The sequence below is a fragment of the Sinocyclocheilus anshuiensis genome, unplaced genomic scaffold, assembly GCF_001515605.1.
Source record: "Sinocyclocheilus anshuiensis isolate Anshui unplaced genomic scaffold, SAMN03320099.WGS_v1.1 scaffold708, whole genome shotgun sequence".
NCBI classification, from domain to species: Eukaryota; Metazoa; Chordata; class Actinopteri; order Cypriniformes; family Cyprinidae; genus Sinocyclocheilus; species Sinocyclocheilus anshuiensis.
The window spans coordinates 466,143-488,457 of NW_015555881.1; the positions used below are offsets into that span (position 1 = coordinate 466,143).

The 22,315-nt window shown below is 37.6% G+C and overlaps 1 protein-coding gene across 1 annotated transcript in view; it reads right to left on the reverse strand.

Annotated features, from left to right (window-relative positions):
* fnbp1b (formin binding protein 1b) overlaps positions 1-19,866 on the reverse strand; it is a 58,289-nt gene extending 38,423 nt beyond the window's left edge. Inside the window, exons 1-2 of the mRNA XM_016470101.1 lie at positions 19,688-19,866; positions 266-381 (exon numbers count right to left, since the gene is read on the reverse strand). Coding sequence (XP_016325587.1) covers positions 266-381; positions 19,688-19,831 — 260 coding nt within the window. The 5' untranslated portion in view covers positions 19,832-19,866. The remainder of the gene's footprint in view (positions 1-265; positions 382-19,687) is intronic.
* Positions 19,867-22,315: the final 2,449 nt, after the last annotated feature.

Consider the following 22,315-nt stretch of genomic DNA (forward strand, 5'->3'; position numbering starts at 1 on the left):
TCTTAATTTGTGTTCCGAAGATGAACGAAGGTCTTACGGGTTTGAAACGACATGAAGGTGAGTAATTAATGACAGAAATTTCATTTTTGAGTGAACTATCCCTTTAAGGATGTAATGTTTTTTATTAGTTATTCTGCAACTGAAAATGACCCATTCCATGATAAAAGCCTGTATACATCATTTAGAAGTCTTCATGTATAACGTTTATGCAAACCAAAATATTTAGTGCACATGTATTAATCACAGAGGTTGATGCAACACTCACCTGATCTGTCTTGCATAGTTAAGCTCGATCTCAGACCTTTCCTTCACAAATTTGGTGTATTTTTCCACAAAGTCGATTCCCCACTGTGTGTGCTTTTCCAGGTTATCAAACTGATCCTGAGAGAGAAAGAGAGAGAGAGAGATATGTTAAAGCTGGCACAATAACAGTGCAGACTGATGTTTCAACATCCTAAATTAGCTGTTGAAATAAAAAATGTACCACACCAAGGAAAGGTTCTACGTGTCATTCTACTAGGTCAGCAGGAAGTGGACAGGAAAAGCCCACCCTGATACTGACATGAAAGCGAGTACTGTCAAAAATAGTGACCTTTTTAAAGGGGTCATATGATGCGATTTCAATTTTTCCTTTCTCTTTGAAGTGTTACAAGCTCTTGGTGCATAAAGAAGATCTGTAAAGTTGCAAAGACTAAAGTCTCAAATCCAAAGAGATATTCTTTTTAAAAGTTAAGAGTCAGCCACACCTACCTAAAACGGCTCGTTCTAACATGCCCCCACATATCTACATCACTATGTGGGAAGATTTGCATAATGCCGCCCAAATGTTCACGCAAAGAAAGAAGGAGTAACTTTTATTCTCGCTGTAGTATTGTTGCCGCCGCCGCCATGTCGTGAAGGCGCTGTGTGTTTCGTTGTGAAAGCGAAACTACTTTGGTTGGCCTTCCAAAAGAGGACGATATCCGCTTCGTCATGCCTGGAGCTGATCCGTGCTGGTTGCTGAGGAAATACATCAACTTCGCGCTGTGGATCGCCGGATCGGCTTTCACCGTGGACGAAGCTCCTTCGTCGAATCCGCCGGCCGTGCCGTTCTCAAGGCTGCCGGCCTCCGCTCACTCAAGGTGTGTGACGCTTTTTCGTTTTGAAAGCGAAACTACTTTGTTTGGCCTTCCAAAAGAGGACACGACTAGAAATCAGTGGTTAAGTTGTATTTACAACACTGTTCCAGAACAGTTCAACCCAAATATTCAGATGTGTGCAGCATTTTATGGAGGACTGTTTCCTGATCCTGGTAGAGTAGACTACAATGCCTGCTGTTCTGATTTCGTTGTGTTACGTTTTCATATTTAAAGAATTTGCCACTGATGATTCAAACGAGAGTTTTTTGGGCAGTGTAGAGTAGCGTTTGTTGTTTGTCATTTCTCCAATCACAAATGCAGACGTGGTTTTATGTTTACGCTGCGCGATGCAACGCAATACGTAAAAAGACAGTATAAGTCATTATAATCCGTAATTATGTCCCCACTGGATGCTACAAATGCCTCGTTTGTAATGGGTTTTACTGGTTTTGTCTCGTCGCTCCGGGACATGGCATCACAATATGGTAAGGGGTGTAACATTTCCGTCACACGCTTGAGGTATTCGGCCAATCACAACGCACTGGATAGCTGGCCAATCAGAGCACACCTCGCTTTTCAGACCGATGAGCTTTGTAAAACTCGACGCATTTCAGAAAGGCGGGGCATAGAGGAGAAACAATAATGTACAGTATGTGGAAAATAATGTGTTTTTTGAACCTTAAACCGCATAAACACATTTAATTACACCAAATACACAAAATAATGTTCTTTTTAGCAGCATCATATGACCCCTTTAACGAATGCATTAATTTTTGTATTTTCACTTAATGTGCTAGAATGATGTTACTAAAGTAATAAGTGCAAACTATACAGTATGAGGTTGAAAAAACAGTTTACATGTATCAGTTTTACATGCAATTTTAAATTTGCCAGGTTTTGAAGTCAAAATCTAAACAGATTGGCTCACAAATCATTGTACAAATCATTACATACATAATTCACAAATTAAAGCTTGGATCTCTACTGCATCAAGTTCAAGATGTTTCTGAAGGTTTCCTATCAGAAAAACACAAGGAACCAGATCTATAGAGTGAACAGTCCAAGTTTTATTCAAAACTGAAATCTGGAAGTGAATACAGGTGATTTTATGTTTCCAGGATACGTAAATACTAAAAAAATAATAATAATTGTGATCCAACCACTTAAACCACATTCAGAAACGCATGTGCCCACATTAAGTTTGCAGTGCTCAAGTTACTGGCCCTGAAAGTTTTATTAATATCTTGTGTTGTGGTCATCTATTGATGATTGCATACAGGTTTGATGAGGTGTGTGTAGGGTTTTAATTTTCCATTTCCAGATGATTTCCAGTAAAACTGCTTTACAACACACAAACACACCACAGACATGAGTCCTATTAGCAGACGCACTCAATTGTCACACCTCAGCTAACACTGATCACACATTTGAGACGTGACGGGCTCAGTTTAAGAGCCTGCTGCATGCTGGGTAAAATATGACAGAAAATACTTAGACTTGTTAATTTAACTGATCCAATATCGGTATCTGACCAGCAAGAAATCCTATATACTGCACCAACAACTTATGAAGCATATGTAATTGAATTGTACAAAAACAACCCCAAAAAAACGCCTTACATAACGAAACACAACAGGAAGTTCTTGCTAATGTCCCTCTAAACTACTCAAGTCACATGACTGTGGATAATAAACGTTCCAGATAGAGCCAAAACTTATTTTAAATCAACTGTCATAAAAGAACCTGTTGTAAGTTGTATGAATTTCTTTCTTCTGTTGAACACAATTAGACTTTCTGAAGAATTTAGATAACCAAACAATTGTTGGTCTCCACAGACTTGCATAGTATTTTTTTCTTTCCAGAAGAAAGAAACTCATCCCTTTAAGTTCTACAAAGAACGAAACCCAGAAATCAAAACACTTACGAACCTATAATGAAATTAATAACTTTTTAGATTTCTAAAAACCATACAGCAACTCTAAAATCCTAAAATGTCTCCTGATAACAGTACTTGCATTTGCATACTGTGTTCCATGTCTTCTGAAGTAATATGATATGAATATGAGTGAGGAACAGATTTAAATTTTGTAAAAACTTTTTACCATTTTTATGCAAAAAAAAAAAAAAGTGTTATTATTAAACACTCCCCAAACAAATTGTATGGACTACTTTAATGATTTCTTTATTTCCTTTTTTTGGTCACTATAAATGATCATTATATGAAAAGAACTGCATCCTACTTTTGTGTCAAAAAAATAACAGCATTTGGAATGACATCAGGTTGAGTAAACAACGACTGAAATTTCATTTCTTTGCTGAAATCTTTACAGTGCACAATACAATCACATCATTAACTTTACTTGACACATTAGACAGAATCTACCCTAAATTCAACACGTAAATGGTATCGTACTGTAGTATCGCTTTGATCACCTTCGTTTGACTCCAGCATCCCCCCATTTTCTCTTCAACCATCTCGAAGTCTGAAGAATTCAGTCAGATAATCCCTCCCTCCATCTGTACGAGCGTTAGATGCACAAGACCATTTCACTTTGTCCTTATGAAAGAAGACACTACTCTTCAATTCCTGTTCGTGCAAACTGTCCGCATGCATTCAGCCAGCAGACAGGATGAACGTTCAAACCTTGTGTTTGTGCACACAGACACAGGATGTACATGTGGGTGATGATTTAGGTTTCTGCACTCCACATTATAAATTTCAGTCTATTATTTAAAGGTACAGTTCAACGAAAATGAAAATTTGGTCATTAGTTACTCACCATCATGTCGTTCCAAAACAATATGAATTGTTTTAATCTGAACAAACCAAACCAAAATTAAACCAAAAACCATGCAGTAAAAAAGTCCAAACAACGTGCATGCTATGTCTTCTAAAGTAACATGTGCGAGGAATAGACTGAAATTTTGTAAACAATTTAATGCAAAACATTATTAACACAAATCATATGGACTACGTTTATGATATCTTTATTGCCTTTTTTGTGTTTTTCTGTTTTGCAGTCCCTATAAATGATCAATATACGTAAAGAACCGCATGGAAATCTTTTAAAATTCCTACTTTTGTGTTCCATGGAAAAAATAACAGCATTTAAGTTGGAACGACACAAGGGTGAGTAAACAATGACTGAATTTTCATTTCTGGTGAGGCTATTAAAACTACCAATGGAAGAATACGGCTAAGAAACACACACAGTGCCAAAGTCCCCTGTCAGCATCTGGGTAATTCAAATGACCTAATACGATTAGCCGGCCTCATTTAAACACAGATCACCTCCTCTTACACAACACAGTCTCTAGCCCACACAAGAAACACTAGAAGAGCAGCAGACACCCAGCAGCTGAAGTTTTAAAGAGGGCAATTTTAAAATCTGCTTTTGAGGTTGTAATCAGTGAGATGGCGTATTATGTGACAAACGGATGCTTGGCTGTCTGACATTTTCAGCAATGCAAACATGTCTATGAAGCGCAACAAGTGCAAGAGGAATCTAGACTAGCTCTATGAAAGCCAAAGTCCCCGTGTTTGAAACCGCTACCAGAAGTAAAGACGCTTTGTGTCGCTGTTCACAAGGACAGATTTTGCTATTCTCGAGGCGACAAAGTATTAAAAACATCAAAACTTGACGTCACCTTGAAGGGACATTTCTATATGGAACATTTCTTTATAAAGGGACTAGTAAGAATAGTCTGAATGTACTTTTGGCTCAGTTGGTTTAACATTAAAATAAAGGTTATATATAATCTTAATATATATTAAAGGTTGGTATAATCCAATTTACATGTGCAGTTATATATTTAGCAGACACTCACATCCAAAGTGACTTAAAAATGAGTAACAGTACAACAAGAGCGGCTCATCCTAGAAAAATAACCATAAAAAGTAAAAGTATAGTGTTATAAATGAAAAGTTAATACTATTAAAACTCTATATAATACGTTCTTTGGTGCAGTAATGCAACACAAAAGCATTAGCATATTCATTTACCCTCTGAGTCGACAATATTTTAATCCATGGTTCTTTGAATGATGAAGCGGCCGCCATCTCCACCCAAACCAGTTCTAAAATCAAAACCAGGACCAAGACTGCCTGCCCGGTTCAAACCAGCACAATTCTCCGGTCAAAACCAGTCCGTCCGCCAGTATCAAATGCTGATCCCAGTGTTATAATGGTGGATTATAGTCCAGATTCTGTCTCTATCCACAGATTAAACCCCCCAAACCAGCATAAAGCAGACATACTCCACATCTGGAGCTGATCCAATGAGCGTCTGGGCCCCAGATTTACAGTAGTTCAGTAGTTCTATTTCTTTATTCAAGCCCGACATTAGCGACGACCAAAGAGCACCAGATAGATCCAGCACAGCTCTCGCAAGCAAGTAATACACTGCCTGATGAGGAATTTACATTCATATTTACATCCAGGCATTTAGCAGAACTTTCTATTTTAAGCGGCATACAAATGAGGAACAAAACAACAATAGGCGATTCACAACATAAGCGTTTTGGCGCCTACAATTTAGGTTCTGAAGTTTTTAAGCATTAAAACGTTTTGGTTTGGTTGTGCAAATGTTAAAATAGTTTCTAGTTCCTAGTTTCTTAATGTAAGTCTTAATGTGTCAATGTGATTGTGTTAATGTTACATAACAAACATAGTATAATGATGTCATTTGTAACAATTTAATATTATGGGAAGGTTAGCTTGTAATGGTTATTGAATATATAAATACTGTTTAAAAATATAGTAAGTTTACAATGATGTTCTTTTATAAAATACTGATTTTTCTATGTTGTATCCAGTGCTGAGTAGATTACTTACAAATTGTAGTCCATTACAAATTACATAACGGAAATTGTACTTAGTAACATAATCTGTTGGATTACACATAGGTAATGTGTTCTGAGTACTTTTGGATTACTTTTAGATTACTTTTGATCTAACTCATAAGAAAATATTTTCCATTCTTTGTTATCAACATCAAAAAGTGCATTAAGGTCAACCCATAGGAAAAATGTATTGCTCAGTGGTTGCTTTTCCTAAGCTCAGGAGACTTAGATGAGATGAGATTCTCATATACAGGTGCATCTCAATAAATTAGAATGTCGTGGAAAAGTTCATTTATTTCAGTAATTCAACTCAAATTTTAGTATCAACAGCATTTCAGATATTACTCCTAAAATTCCTTAGGAGAAATGGAAGTAGACACAAATGAGACATGAGAAAGTTCTAACCTCAGGAGACTTCTCATTTTAGTCTCAACAGTGTCTCAGATGTTTCTCCTAAAAATCCTTAGGAGAAATAAAAGTAGACACAACTGAGACATGAGAAAGTTCTGAAAGAAAGGAATCTAAAATGACAATGGGAGAGAAACGTGTGAGAAACTTGAGAGATCTCTTAATTGTCTTGCTGTAATCTCTTGCAAGACTCCATTATTAACATGTTTTACTGCTCAGAGGTTGCTTTTTTTATTGCAATGGGGTTTTTCACCTTTAATGGTCAGGACAGTAGGAGTAGAGACTGGAAACGATTGGACAGTTGAGAATTGAACACCTTTAGCTGGAATTCAAACCCATGTTGTCTAAAATGCAGTTGTGCCTTCACGTTGCTGTGCTGCCCACAAGGCTATGGTTCTGACAGAGATTACTCTACGCTCAGGATACTAAGGGGGTGATTCTCTTATATGTCTCATTGAGATATCAGCTTTGTCTTAAGATGTCTTAAGTTTTATTTTAGGAGAAACGTTAAACTTTTACTAATATTGTAATACTAAAACTATCATTTAAATAGCATTAAACATTTCAGAATATCAATATTACTATTACTAATATTACTAGTTTAAATGTTTAAATTTATCTTCAATGTCCAGCATTGTATACACCACCTTTTCCAAACACACTAGAAAGGACTTACAAGTGCAAGATGTTTAGTATAAGAGCAATACCTTTTTTTAACAAATGTAACACTAGTGTACCAGTTTTTTCTTTTGTTTTGTTTTTTGCTTTGTTTAGTATTACAATTTAGTCTTGTACAGCCCATTTTTGCATGTCTGTAAATATAGGTTATGGCTTCCTCTGTTAAATCACTGTGCAATAAAACACTGTCTCCATAAAACAACTTCAAATATGACAATGCATGTATTGTCTTTGATTGAAATTGTGTAGATAAATGACATTGAAGCTAACCAGAGGGAAGAAAAATAAAATAAAAAAAAGAGATCTTTTTACCATTTCAAATATTTCTCTTAGACATAAATGAAGTTACCTTAAGATTGAATGGAAACTTTTGCTTGAGTCTCCTGCTTCTCAAACTTGTCTCATGAGACAAAAACTCTCTCACAATGGTCTTTAAAGCTTTAGAAGAGATCTCAACAACTTTACACACTGTGTTCAGATATTTCTCCTTAGCTAGACTCTGGATCTCTCACATTTGTCTCTTTTAAAGCTTTAGAAGAGATCTCAACAACTTTACACACTGTGTTCAGATATTTCTCCTTAGCTAGACTCTGGATCTCTCACATTTGTCTCTTTTAAAGCTTTAGAAGAGATCTCAACAACATCACACACTGTGTGTTAAGAGTTTTTGTCTCAGGAGACAAGTTTGAGAAGCAGGAGACTCAAGCAAAAATCTCCATTCGATCTTAAAGTAACCTAATTTCTGTCTAGGAGAAATATTTGAGATGTTAAAGAGATCTCTCTTTTGATTTTTCTTTCCTATGGGAAGGTTTCTCATACTGGGGTTCGTGAGGTGATGAAAAGCTAATAATTAATTTAATTAAAATGTCAAATTGAACTAATTGTGGCCTTTCCACTCTCTGTGTAATTATAGCCACCTGACTAGTGGTGCATGCATATAAGCAGTAGGATTTTTTTAGAAAGGGAAAACTGCAATTGTGTAAATAATATGTAATCATGTAATCTATAAAAAAGTAACTGTAATATGATTTTGAGCACTTTAAAATGTAATACAATCTAATTTTAAGTACTTACATTTTTGTAATATGATTATGTAATCCAGATTACATGTAATCAGTTACTACCCAACACTGGTTGTATCATCCTAAAAGAATATTAGGAGCAATTATTATGGCAATAAATTTTTCCACGTTGACGAGGACATTCTTAATGTGCCCCTCAAAATACTGGGACTTATTTAAACGCAAATGTGTGCAAATGTGTAAAACTATCCTTATAGTTCATAAATCCATTCCTACATAACCTGTTGCGTCAAATTACAATTAACACATATGAATGACAATAATACTTCAAACTATTTTCAAAGAAGTTTCATGAATTAGGCCCAATTAGCAAATTTCGGCTCCAACGGACATTCAAACAATGCTGCACCAGGACTGTTTCCTCCAAACACTGTGAGAACATTTATCAAATACTATTAACATGATATGGAATGTTTGTTCATAACATTTTCACAATGTTTACATTGTAACGTTCTCTGTTAGGGAGTAGAGGTGATGGAGTCATTATATCCGCTGTACTCTAGAGTGGCGACGGCAAGTTGGCGTGGATTAATGAGGGTCACGAAGGGCCACCAGCCGACCCTGAACAGATTGCAGAGCACCTGCATCCACAGTGAACTCGTTTACTGGATGGAAACGAGGGATCGAGCGGAGACTGAGCACACATACATGCTCGGCTGTAGGCGTCTGAGCTGCATGCATGTAAAATTCAAAGCTCTGCCAGTTGGTGACTGAGCAACTGGAGGGAAAAATGGAGAGAATGACTCAGAGTGAGAGAGAGAAAGAAAGGAATTTAAAAGACGTCTGATATTTAAAACCCCCCTGGTGACTTTTATCCATAATACAAACAAACACAAGCACACTTTCATGTGTGCACATACCTAAAAGGTTAGTTATTATTTACATACTCATGACTTGGAATATATTGCAGTCATATGGACTACTAAGTGATCACAAGAAGCCAACTGCATAGCAACTACCAAGAAAAAACAGTAATCACCCTTTCTGGGTGGTCGCTATGCCGTTGGTAGGGTGTTCTTGGAGGTTGTCTTGCAGTTCCTAGTAACAACTGCATAGCCACTAGGGCTGCACGATAAATCGCATGCGATATTTAATGCGCATCTTGTCAGTAAAGCCGGTTCTGTAATCAGCGGTAAATCTCCATCACGTGCGTGCTTTCACATTGAGCAGCATTTACTACACAGAGCCATTGTTCACTGACAAGCTGCGCAAAACCACGATCATATTTTGCACATTTTTTGTGCAGCTTGTCAGTGAACAACGGCTGTGTAGTAAATGCTGCTCCATGTGAAAGCACGCAGGTGATGGAGATTTACCGCTGATTACAGAACCAGCTTTACTGACAAGATGCGCATTAAATAATCGCATGCGATTTATCGTGCAGCCCTAATAGCCACTACCCAGAAAACCCAGTAAGCGCCCAGAAGACGCAAGCAACTGCGTAGAAACAACCCAGAATGCCCTAGGAACTGCATAGCAACCTCTCAGAATACCCTAACAACCAGAAACACCCAGAAATGTCTACTAAACACCTATTAATGTCCAAGCAACCACCCAGAACACCCTAGCAACTGCATAGCAACCCCACAGAAAGTTGCTTGCGTCTTCTGGGCACTTACTGGGTTTTCTGGGTAGTGGCTATTCAGTTGCTAAGGTATTCTGGGTGGTTGTCGTGCAGTTCCTACTAGCAACTGCATAGCCATTAACCAAAACACCCAACAACTGCAAAGCAACCACACAGAATGTCCTAGTAACTGCAAAACAACCCCTCAGAATGCCCTAGCAACTGCATAGCAACCACCCAGAAACTTTGATTACTGGGGGGTTTTTTTCTGGATGGTTGCTATGCAGTTCTGGGTGGTGGCAAAAACGACTAAAAATGCTGTATTATTCATGCCAGGCCAGTAGCTGGTGATGTCACATTCACATTCCTATAGACTAAACACATAATATGTGTGTGCATGTCATGACTTCACCATTTTTACAAATCTGCACTTTTGTAGTTTACACGGAGATGATAACAACATCGTTTCCAAAAACTTGCAATCTAAAACCCATTTTCAAATGTTTGCCTTTTTAGGCCCCTGAAACGCTGTTGTCATGTAAGTGTACCGCCCAAACACATAAAAACTGTGTCATGTAAACGGCCCCTAAGGTGCACTATTCCTTTAAACACAGAAATGCACTACTATGATCAATGTGATAATGTCATCATAGATTCTGAATCAAAAATGAGGTCATACTCTAGTCTAGTCTATATATGGAAGAAACAACAATTTTTCATAATAATTATTCTTGTGAGCATGGCAGAATGCTGTAATTCAGCCTGAAATAAAACACACACAACTGCACAAATGAGCATGAGAATAGCTGTACGACACATATTCCATCATCCAGAAACACATGCACACACGCCTCCTCTCTCTCTCTATAAATAGGCACTGTGTGCTCTGATGGGACACCCAGAAATCCTAGAGTTCACTCATCTCTCATGAACTCATTAAATCCAAAGACTCTGAAGAGCAGAGCACAAGTCAGACACTGAGATCCTGTCTGTAAACATAGGAGAGCTGACAACCATCACTATTGCACAAGTATTACACTTAAAGGGGAGATCTAATGCTATTTCATGCATTCTGACTTATTTACACTGTTAAAGAGTTGGATGCTAAACATAGCCAAAGTTTCAAAAAACGGGTTGGACGTATGATGGGGTATTTCTGTGCCAAATACACTTTTTCAGGGTTCGTATAAGTTTTTTTTTTTTATGGCTCTTCATGATGTCATGAAGTGTGGAACTCCTTTAATGGGCACTTCTCCCGGAAGAGAGCGCGCACACATCAACCAGAGCGAGATCAAGAGCAGCCCATCAACTTGCTTCATTCGGGTTATGGAAGTCTTCAGCAGCGCTGCACAGGACTTGCTCGAGAAGGATTTGCCATTTTGTTTTTAGACCACAAAATTAACAATGTCACCAAAGAAGTGTGTTTTTGGTTGTGAGGGAAAGATAACCTTGTTCAGCTTCCCAAAGAACCCAGCGTTAAGGGAACAATGATGCAGTTTGTTTGTTTGTTCCCGGCATTTCGGTGACGAATGTTTTACCCAGAACACTCTAGTAAGCACCTACCAATACCCAAGCAACTAACCCCACCATAGCAACTACCATGTAAAACCAGTAATCACCCTTTCTGGGTGGTTGCTATGCAGTTGCTAGGGCTTTCTGAGTGGTTGCTATGCAGTTGCTAGGACATTTTGAACAATTGCTAATGCTATACAGTTCCTAGTAGCTAGCAACTGCATGGAAACCACCCAAAAAGCCCTCGTAACTGCATAGCAACCCCTCACAATGCCCTAGCAACTGCATAGCAATCACCTAGAATGCCCTAGCAACCACATAGGAAACACCCAGATCACTCTAGTAAGCACCTATCAATGCCAAAGCAACCACCCAGAACACCCTAGCAAATACATAGCAACCATCCAGAAAAAAAAAACAGTAATCAGTTTTGCTATACAGTTGCTAGGGTGTTCTGGGTGATTGCTAATGTTATGCAGCTCCTAAAATCTAGCATCTGCATAGCAACCACCCAAAATGCCATAGCAACTGCATAGCAACCTTTAGAATGCCCTAGCAACTGCATAGCAACCATCCAGAAAACAAACACAGTAATCAATCAAAATCTAACCTAACAACCACCCAGAACACCCACTTATCAATGCCCTAGAAACCATTTACAGAAAATACTGAAATTAAAATGACAAAAAGATTCTTAATGCTTTTCACACTGTTTTGAGTAGATTTTATATGAATGTAGTAAGGTATTCTGGTGGAAACTGTACATTTTTGTAAGAAATTTTCTCTCAACATTTCTGAAATCAGTAAATGTGTTTTTAATTTACCTTCCTGCTATGAACTCAACAAACTCTCAACATCCACACAACATGATTCACTCTCCATCCTTGTGAAATCTGGCCTTAATTTAGCCAGAGAGACCAGCTTTATCAGGCTTCTGTTTTGGTACTTTGGGACGGGCCAATTAACCGCTACACTAATGAAGAACTCCACTCATTTCCACAAATAACAGAGAGAGAGAGAGAGAGAGAGAGAGAGAGAGAAGAAATGCTAAATATATCACTGATGAGACTAAACTAAACAGGAATGCAAACCTTACACATCTGGAGCTGAAATTATAAGCCCAAACTACAGACCTCAGATCAGTCTGCTGCTTTGTCTCAGGTGCAATATGGGTAATAAGAACAGGGTCATCTGATCCCAAGTCAGTATTTCTTCTAAAATTGACCAAACATGCACAAGACCATTGCAGACAAAGTTTATTACATTTACATTTTTAAATTTTTTTTTATTTATAAATTTATTTAATTATTTTGGAGAATAAAATGTCGTAGCGGTCTGTGTGGTGTCACTTTGAAACGAGTAAATAAGCACTAATAGGCCAACACTTTTTGTATAAATAGTGAGGGGCACATGATGGTCACTTCTAGGAAGTAAAAAAAAAAAATAATAATAATAATGGACATTTCAAGAAAGTTATAAATAAATAAATAAATAGTGATTAAAGAGTTGGATGCTAAACATAGCCAAAGTTTCAAAAAACGGGTTGGACGTATGATGGGGTATTTCTGTGCCAAATACACTTTTTCAGGGTTCGTATAAGTTTTTTTTTTTTATGGCTCTTCATGATGTCATGAAGTGTGGAACTCCTTTAATGGACACTTCTCCCGGAAGAGAGTGCGCACACATCAACCAGAGCGAGATCAAGAGCAGCCCATCAACTTGCTTCATTCGGGTTATGGAAGTCTTCGGCAGCGCTGCACAGGACTTGCTCGAGAAAGATTTGCCATTTTGTTTTTAGACCACAAAATTAACAATGTCACCAAAGAAGTGTTATTTATAAATTTATTTAATTATTTTGGAGAATAAAATGTCGTAGCGGTCTGTGTGGTGTCACTTTGAAACGAGTAAATAAGCACTAATAGGCCAACACTTTTTGTATAAATAGTGAGGGGCACATGATGGTCACTTCTAGGAAGTAAAAAAAAAAAATAATAATAATAATGGACATTTCAAGAAAGTTATAAATAAATAAATAAATAGTGAAGAATACATATACCTCTAGGAAGTAAAAAAAATAAAAAATACATAGTGCATGGTAATATGATGCTAATTTCTACGAAATAAAATAAAATAAATAGTACAGGGTACATATAATATAATATGATAATTTAGGAAGTTAAAATAAAATAATAAAATGGAAGTCAACCATTGTCTGCTCATTAGGAAACAGGAAATGTAGGTCTATGTGAGGCCTGCAGTTCCACTGCCGACCTCTTGGAGCAGTAGTAGTGATGGAAATTTTGATTCTTTCAAGAGATTCGTTAATTTTCAGTTCGTTCACCAAAATGATTCGTTCAGTGACCATTTCTTCATAATACATAAATACGCCAGCAGGTGGCGAAAAAGTCTTATGTGTTATGTCTTAAGTCAACGAACGAATTTACTTGTTACAAAAAACTGATTTGACTTTATTAAAATGTGTGCATAATCTACTGATTAAATAAATAAAGTCTAAATAAGTTGTTCAGATGACCAAAGCACAAGGTTTTCTTGCATAATTAACATTTTAATTGTTTGGTCAGACATTTACACATTCATAAATCGGGGATTAAACGTGGAGTTATGTTCTGTATGCTAAATATGAATATATAAACAAGCGTATGTGCACAGTACCTATAACTGTGCTTTGCATCCGCCTTCTGCTGATTGCTTATCGAGATTGACATGCTAAATGGCCGACTGACCCGGTACACTCTCATTCATTTCGTTCACGAACGAGATATGTACCAGTTCATTCAACTCGTTCACAAACGAGATATGTACCAGTTCATTCAACTCGTTCACGAACGAGAAGATCTCTCGATCTCGTTCAGACTCAAAAGAAACTCGTTCAGTGAAGGGCGTATTCGTTCACTACATTCAACAAATCACATGCTCCATCACATCTCATACTCGAAGGCTATTGGCTTGAGGTTTAGTCATTCTTTGACAGGATGAAACAATTCAGAGCTACCCGGTTCACCAAGCTGCGCATGCGCTGCTAATAGTGCCGCGCTGCTATGGAGGGAGGAATTTCAGTGAACAAGAAATATGAGTCAATGGATTACGTGAACGAGAACAAAAAGAACGATTCGTTCACGAACGTAACATCACTAAGCAGTAGAGAGTTACTTGTGTACCCTCTGTACTGTCAATCAACCAAAAAAAGTCTAAAAGTCTTTGTTGTGAGCTTTTTATTTAATTACCAACTAAAGGAAAGTTCCCAAAACTCCAAACACACTCACACATCAAGGGTTCAGTTTCTGTTCATCAGTTGACACCATGAAACCGAAACACCATGAAACACCATCCACATGAAATTCCCCCCAAAAAACACTCATATACAAAGTCTGAGTCACACAAGTAAACAAATAACTGTAAAAACTGCTTGGAGGGAACAAAAAGTGAACAGCATCATACACATTATCAAAGGCTGGTTCACAACATTAATCTAACCATACCAACATGGTTAACATGGTTTTCGTTTTTGCATGCAACAAACCAAAAAGTCCAATTAGGCTTGACAGTTTCAGCACACACACGTTTACATGCAACCGAATAATCTGTTTGATGGCTCAATCAGAATGAAAAGCTGAATGTAAACACCTCAATCCATCCTACTGAGCTTGATCCAAATTAAATTTTGATTGTATTGGAAGGACTGGTCAATAGGAACCCAATCAACAGAAAAAAATTAAGCAAGTAAATGCTTGAAATCAATTCGGATTGAAAAATATGTTCCGCACTTGTGCAGTGCAGTGATCCGTATGTTTACATACAATTTACTTCATGAACGTATGTATGTTTACTTCCGTCTTACAAACTGTTCATTGTGAATAAATTGCTATGCGGTGTATAGCATGTTGCCATGCAGTTGCTAGGGTGAAATGGTTGACAGTGCATTGCTATGTGGTTGCTGGGGTGATTAAGGGGTTGATAGTGCGTTGCTATGTGGTTGCTGGGGTGATTAAGGGGTTGATAGTGCGTTGCTATGCAGTTGCTGGGGTGATTAAGGGGTTGATAGTGCGTTGCTATGCTGTTGCTGGGGTGATCTGAATGTTGATAGCGCATTGCTATACGATTTCTGGGGTGATTAAGGGGTTGATAGTGCGTTGCTATGCGGTTGTTGGGGTGATTAAGGGGTTAATAGTGCGTTGCTATGCTGTTGCTGGGGTGATCTGAATGTTGATAGCGCATTGCTATACGATTTCTGGGGTGATTAAGGGGTTGATAGTGCGCTGCTATGCTGTTGCTGGGGTGATCCGAATGTTGATAGCACATTGCTATACGATTTCTGGGGTGATTAAGGGGTTGATAGTACGTTGCTACGGTTGCTGGGGTGATTAAGGGGTTGATAGCACGTTACTATGCAGTTGCTGGGGTAATCTGAGTGGTTGATGATGTGTTGCTATGCGGTTGCTGGAATGATCTAAGTGGTTAATTGTCAGTAATTAGTAACTGAATATGTACTAAATATTTGCTAAAAAAAACACTTCTGACATATCAGCTGTTTTTAGATGTGTCATCAAATGCAAAAATGACAGTGTTATACTCACAGTGAAGTCATCGCACATAAGTTTTGTTCGAAATACAAGAACTGCATGTGTAAACAAACATGTGAATCGGATTTCAAAACATTTAGAATCTGAAATTGGAATAGATCTGATTGAAAATTAGTGCTTGTAAACAGCTATTGTGCATTATGAGTGTACTTGGTAGGGGTTTTCAATCGTCATGAGATGTTTTGAAGTTATGCTAATTGTAGAAAATAGAAGCGTCTCTCTCTTCGTTCAATAGCCTCTGTTCATTGTGGCTGGCACTTGTAGGCGGTTTGCATTCAGAGAGAAATATTTGTGTGAGATGTTGAGCAATTTGTATGTTTCTATGTATGTGTGTGTGTGTGTGTGTGTGTGTGTGAGATTGTGTGTGTGTTTGTGCGAATGCCAGTCCATTGGTCTTTCACACAGGGTCTTTGTGCTTGAAAAAAAGGCAGAACAGAGCTACTGTAACCTCTTGGTCATGATACACAGAAGGGTCACACACACTTGGATGGTCCTATCACCAACATTTGTCTTTGTGACATGAAAACATCCAACATGAACTTAAACGTCTTCTCTACACACAGTAGGGCATCATAACAAGTACACTGCTCTGAAATAGCCCATCGATTTAAAACGCCCAAGAGAACATCACCACAACCGCTCCATAAACACTGCTAGCATCATTAATCTCAAATGCTAACATAAAAATCCCTTTCCACTACTGAGAGAAGGTCTCAGATGTTCATAAATGCACACAAATGCACAAAAAAAACGTGGGCTTTTAGACTTCTAAAGCTACCACTTGTTGCCAAGTAGTTCTGAGCAGTAGCAATGGGTATTCTGAGTGTTGCTATGAGGTTGCTAGGGGCGGGCAATATGAATAGTGGATATTGCGCTACTGGGGTGATCTGAGTGCTTGATAGCACGTTGCTATGCAGTTGCTGGGGCAATCTGAGTGCTTGATAGCGCGTTGCTATGCAGTTGCTGGGGTGATCTGAGTGCTTGATAGTGTGTTGCTATGCAGTTGCTGTAAGACAGTGATTTTAGTATGTTACTATATGGTTGCTAGAGTGTTTCTCTGCTGTTCTTTTTGGTTGCTAGGGTTTCTCTAACTGTATTCAGAGAGATAGAGAGAGAACAGCATGAAAGTGATTTGCATTTTTACGCATTTCCTGATACAGAAGCTTCAGTTCTCAAAAACAGTAAATTAAGTGGTTTTGGGTGGAGTCCCATCTGTCTGTCACATTCAAAGTCCCACCCACAAGTGACAGCTGGAATTTGAGTCACTTTGACTGGAAGGATGACACACACATACTCTCATGTTCATCCTGTGTGATCTCAGCCACACAAACTCACTTTCTAGCTTTGCTGATGTGTGCTGGAAACTCAAGAGTCCAAGCTGACACAAGACAAACCACCCTGGTAACTAGCCTCCAAGAACAGTGATGAAATTCACTAAGATCACAATTCATCCACTCCGATCCATCAGAATCAAATTCACTGATTAATAATTAATTAGTCATTGTCAATTAATCCTTCATTGAAGCTTATGTGTGAATTTCGGTACTAGAAAAACCTACACAAACCAGTGAAACCTTTCCATTAGCTAATATTATAGAGTTACAAACTTATGTGACTTTAAAGGTGACATATTATGCCCCTTTTTACAATATGTAATTTAAGTCTCAGGAGTTCCCAGAATGTAACTGTGAAGTTTTAGATCAAAATATCCCACAGATAATTTATTATATCATTTTGAAAATGCCTATTATGGGCCCTATCATACACCCGGTGCAATGCGGCACAAGGCGCGGCACAAGTGTTTTTGCTAGTTTCAGCCCCACACAGTTCTCATTTTCTCGTCCGGCGCCTCGTTGTTTAAATAGCAAATGCATTTGCGCCCATTTGTGCGCTCATGGGCGTGCTGGTCTAAAAAAGAGGTGTGTTCAGGCCAAGCGGCAACCTCCCGCTCTCTCTCGTGAAGCCAACAAGGAAGTGACTTAAACTGTAATTCATCAACTGGCCGCTAGAGGCTGGCTGCAAAAGGGAATCAATCCCATAGACTCCCCATGTTAAAATGGGGACAGCCGCTGCTGTCACCACTGTCGAGCTAGGTGGGCGTGGTTTCAGCAACAAGCTCCCGCCTCTTTGCCCATTTTCGATTATCCGGGAGTGACGCGCGGTGACGCGCTGCCAAGATGGCAATGGCCGCCTCCGCCCACTTTTGAGCTTCAAAAATGCTCTTTGGAAATCTACGGGTGACGTCACGGACACTACGTCCATGTTTTTATACAGTCTATGGTTCAGGCGCATTGTTGGCGCGTTGCTATTTTGAGGAACTGAAAATAGACTTCGCCATTGACCAACTCAAACCTGGTCTAAAGTTTGGTGCAATATTTTTCTTTGTTATTTAAAGAGTTAGTAATATGCGCCTATAGGCGGGTGGCGCATACACTTTGCTTATTACACACACAGGGACGCGCAGCAGCACAAAAAAAATTTTCAAAATGAAAAATTACATTCCGCCATGTAAATAGCGAACCCGCCATGGCGCAAGCGCAACTGGCTTTTGAAGGGGATGGGAGATGAGACTCTGATTGGTTTATTGCACGTTACACCCAAAAAACACCCATTACTCATTAAGAGAATAGGGACAACCCTTTAGACTATGCGCCTTTCCGGTCGTTAAACTAGCAAAAGTGGATTCGGATACACCCTAAGTGCACTTGTGCCATGCACTTTAGACCATGCACTTAGATCGTTAAAATATGGCCCTATAAGTTGCTTGCTAATTTCACTTGGATGAAATGAAACATTCAGCACATTTTCCATTTGCTCTTAAAATCCCAAATACTTAAAAGGAATAAATCAGCCGATGTAACATATGTAATACTTGAATAATTGACTTAAGAAATACAGTTATTTATTTATAAAAAATAAACAAATATTTTCTGTGAAATTCAGTAATTAAGTTAATTCTGTAAAAGTAGTTATACCATTATAATCTTGCCTGCTGAAAAAAAAACAATAGAACCTCTCCCAAAACACAATAAAAAATGTAATGGATTTCAGGGTTATAATGGGAATTGTATTGGTTTTAATGTAAACTATAGTGGTGTCTATTTGATGGATTCTATTGGTGGGATGTAATCTGGCAGATGGCAACCAATAGAACAACAGTAATTCCTATTGGAATAATGCCCAAAACAAAAAGGAATTTTGTAATGGTTTAATGGAAACTATAAGAATTTCTGTGATAGTTTCTATTGTTTTTTCTCAGCAGGGTAATGATACCCATACTGTGCTGCGCATTATTGGCAATATTGAGCTGAAGCTTGACTAGACTTAAAATCGCAAATCAAACCGCAATCGCAATATCTGTCAAAAAAATCGCAATTTGATATTTTCCCCCAAATCGCACAGCCCTACTTTAGACCATGCGCTTAGATTGTTAAAGTTTTATTGTATCCTCATAATAATTCAATATGAATCAATTTTATTTAAAGACACTAAATATTTTTCTTAAGCTTAAAATTAATAGGAAATCAAAAAGTATGAGGAATTTAATTCTTAAAACTGTTTCATGAATCCAGTCCCAGGACTCCGACATAAAGCCGACTGGACTTTACTGCACAGCTACTTACCAAATAAATAATACAAATTAAATATTTGATTTCAAAATGGTGCAGAGTGATACGATAGACATAACACTAAGAAATCAGTGTCCTAGGACAATGATTAATAATATAGTTTTGAAGCCAACATACAAAATATTTTAACACAAAATGCCACATTTGACCAATCAGAATCAACTATTCCAAAGAGTCATTTAATAAATTGTATACTATAGTAATTGTATGTCCAGTCTAGTCGTTGAGGGATGCAGTCGCTATGACTACTCACACTACTGAGCATCTTCATCTCCAGTAGCTTCTGCAGGTACTCCTGCAACGGGGTCGGAGAGTCCGGTTCCTCCAGGAACCAGCGGAGCGAACCCACCGACCGCCGTCTGTTCAAGAAATCATACAGCTCTTCATGCATCATCATGAGCGTAACACACAAAAACAGTGCAGCCTGAGAAAATATTATGAGAAACTAAAAAATAGTTACAATTACACGGACAGATCAACAAAACGTCTAAAGAGTTGAGATGAAGGGAAAGAAATGAGTTTCAGCTCTAAGCCACTGTGGAATGTGGCCGATTACCCATCATGCACTGGGAGATTAACTTTGCTTGATGCCGTTTTTGTTATTAAGCTGATTACCTTGTGAAATTGCATCAACAATGCACTTTCATTCCCACACACCTCCAAAAACCCAATCCCCAAACTGATTTGTGCAACTCAAACACACTTCACTCATTGTTGAAATTCCAGCTTTTATCCATTTTGTATTCCAGCCTAATGATACTTTTTATTACGTTACATAAGACAAGTTCCGACTTCATCTCTGAGGATCTTAAAACCGAGATTTTCACAGGTAATGAAACTCAGAAATGAAACTATGAAGATGTTGTGGGTCATGGCGTGATATTACACACTACCAGTCAAAAGTTTAGAATAATAACCATTTTTGAAGTCCCTTCTGCTCACCAAGGCTGCATTTATTTCATCAAACATACAATAAAAACAGTAATATTGTGAAATATTATTACAATTTTAAAAATATAAATGTTGTTTCTTTGGAATAAAATGCAACAAATCACAAATAATATGACCATATACATGCACTGATAAAGTGAATAGTGTCAATTCTAATGTCATGTTGACATCAAGTCAATTAAATAGTTTAAATTCACACACACAGATCCTGTGGCTGAAATTGCACCCTGCCATGACCAACTGACAAATGTTATTGATCATTCACATTCAGTCCACACACACACACACACACACACACACCCCTTGCTCTCTCTAATGGCGTGATATTACACACTACCAGTCAAAAGTTTAGAATAATAACCATTTTTGAAGTCCCTTCTGCTCACCAAGGCTGCATTTATTTCATCAAACATACAATAAAAACAGTAATATTGTGAAATATTATTACAATTTTAAAAAAGTGTTTTCTATTTGAATATATTTGAAATGTAATTTATTCCTGTGATGCAAAACTGAATTTTCAGCATCATATTAACCACAGCTGTTTTCAACATTGATAATAATCAGAAATGTTTCTTGAGCAGTAAAACAGCATATTAGAATGATTTCTGAAGGATCATGTGACACTGAAGACTGGAGTTCAACTTTGCATCACAGGAATTAATTGCATTTTAAAATACATTCAAACAGAAAACAGGTCTGTTAAATTGTAATAATATTTCACACTATTACTTTTTCCTTGCCTTGGTGAGCATGAAAAACTCAATAGCTTAATATGTCAATAAAATATACAAAGTCTCTTCCTGTCTAAGCGGGCAGTTCTTGGCCAGAAAAAGCTTCAAATTGGCTTCAAACTTTGACAGTGAAAAGTCTGGCTTGGCAGGACTAGAAGTGACCAGACTTTATGGATTTGGTCTGTCGGCATGCAGATAGCTGGTATCTGTCCTGTCGTCTTCTGGCTTGCCTCTGAAAATACATCCGTATTGAAGGTTGCCCGGCCTTCAGAAAATACAAACAGACAGACAGCTGTTGGAGCATAGTGCACATTTATGTGTGTTTCTTTAACAGTATCATGCTCAGGGAAAACACAGCATGCTTGAATGTGTGTGTGCGAGTGTGTTTAATAGTGACAGAGAAAGTATACCGGGTATGTGAGGTATGTGTGCCAGCGGAAATCTGATACACACTCACCCACACACGCGCAGCTCCATGTGCCAAATACACAGGCACTTTAAAACTTCCTACATGTGTTCTGAACTATTAAAAGGTGAAGAACTTCAATTCAAGGTTTGAAACTCATTTTACTTCCATAATGTGACAGAATTCCAAATCAAACAGGATATTCAATGAGAATTCCTTTGAGAATTGATTGGATGGATCTCTGCATGAAAAGGCAGTTTGGGGGGAGGGGCTAAAACATAAGGGGGCTCGATGATGTCAGCGGAAAAGGAAAGTCGTTTCAGTTAGTAACGGAAGATTCTGAAGACAAACCAGTGTTATTATTGTTAGCGAGAACTAAACCTAAATTAAAAAAAAAAAAATTATTATCTGAAATAAAAATAAAACAACTAAGGAAAAAACGAACTATACTTACTAAAACTCCCAAACTAAACAAAACTGAAATAAAAATGGCCACAATTTATTATACATTTAGAAAGTTAGTATATAAAACTTGAAACCTTTACTTTTCACTTATAAAATGAAAATGTCACAAGATAGTGTTGTGAGAAATTGAACGTTAAATAAACATTTTCAAATGATACCATTCAGTGTTTTAACTAAAATACTAAAACCAAACTAAAAATTACATTTATTGAAACTAAAATCTTACCAAAAAATAAAATAAAATGAAATAAAATTAGAAGGAATTCTAAACTAAATTAAAAAGACAAATGTAAAATAATATATAAAAAAGTAATTAAATTTTAAT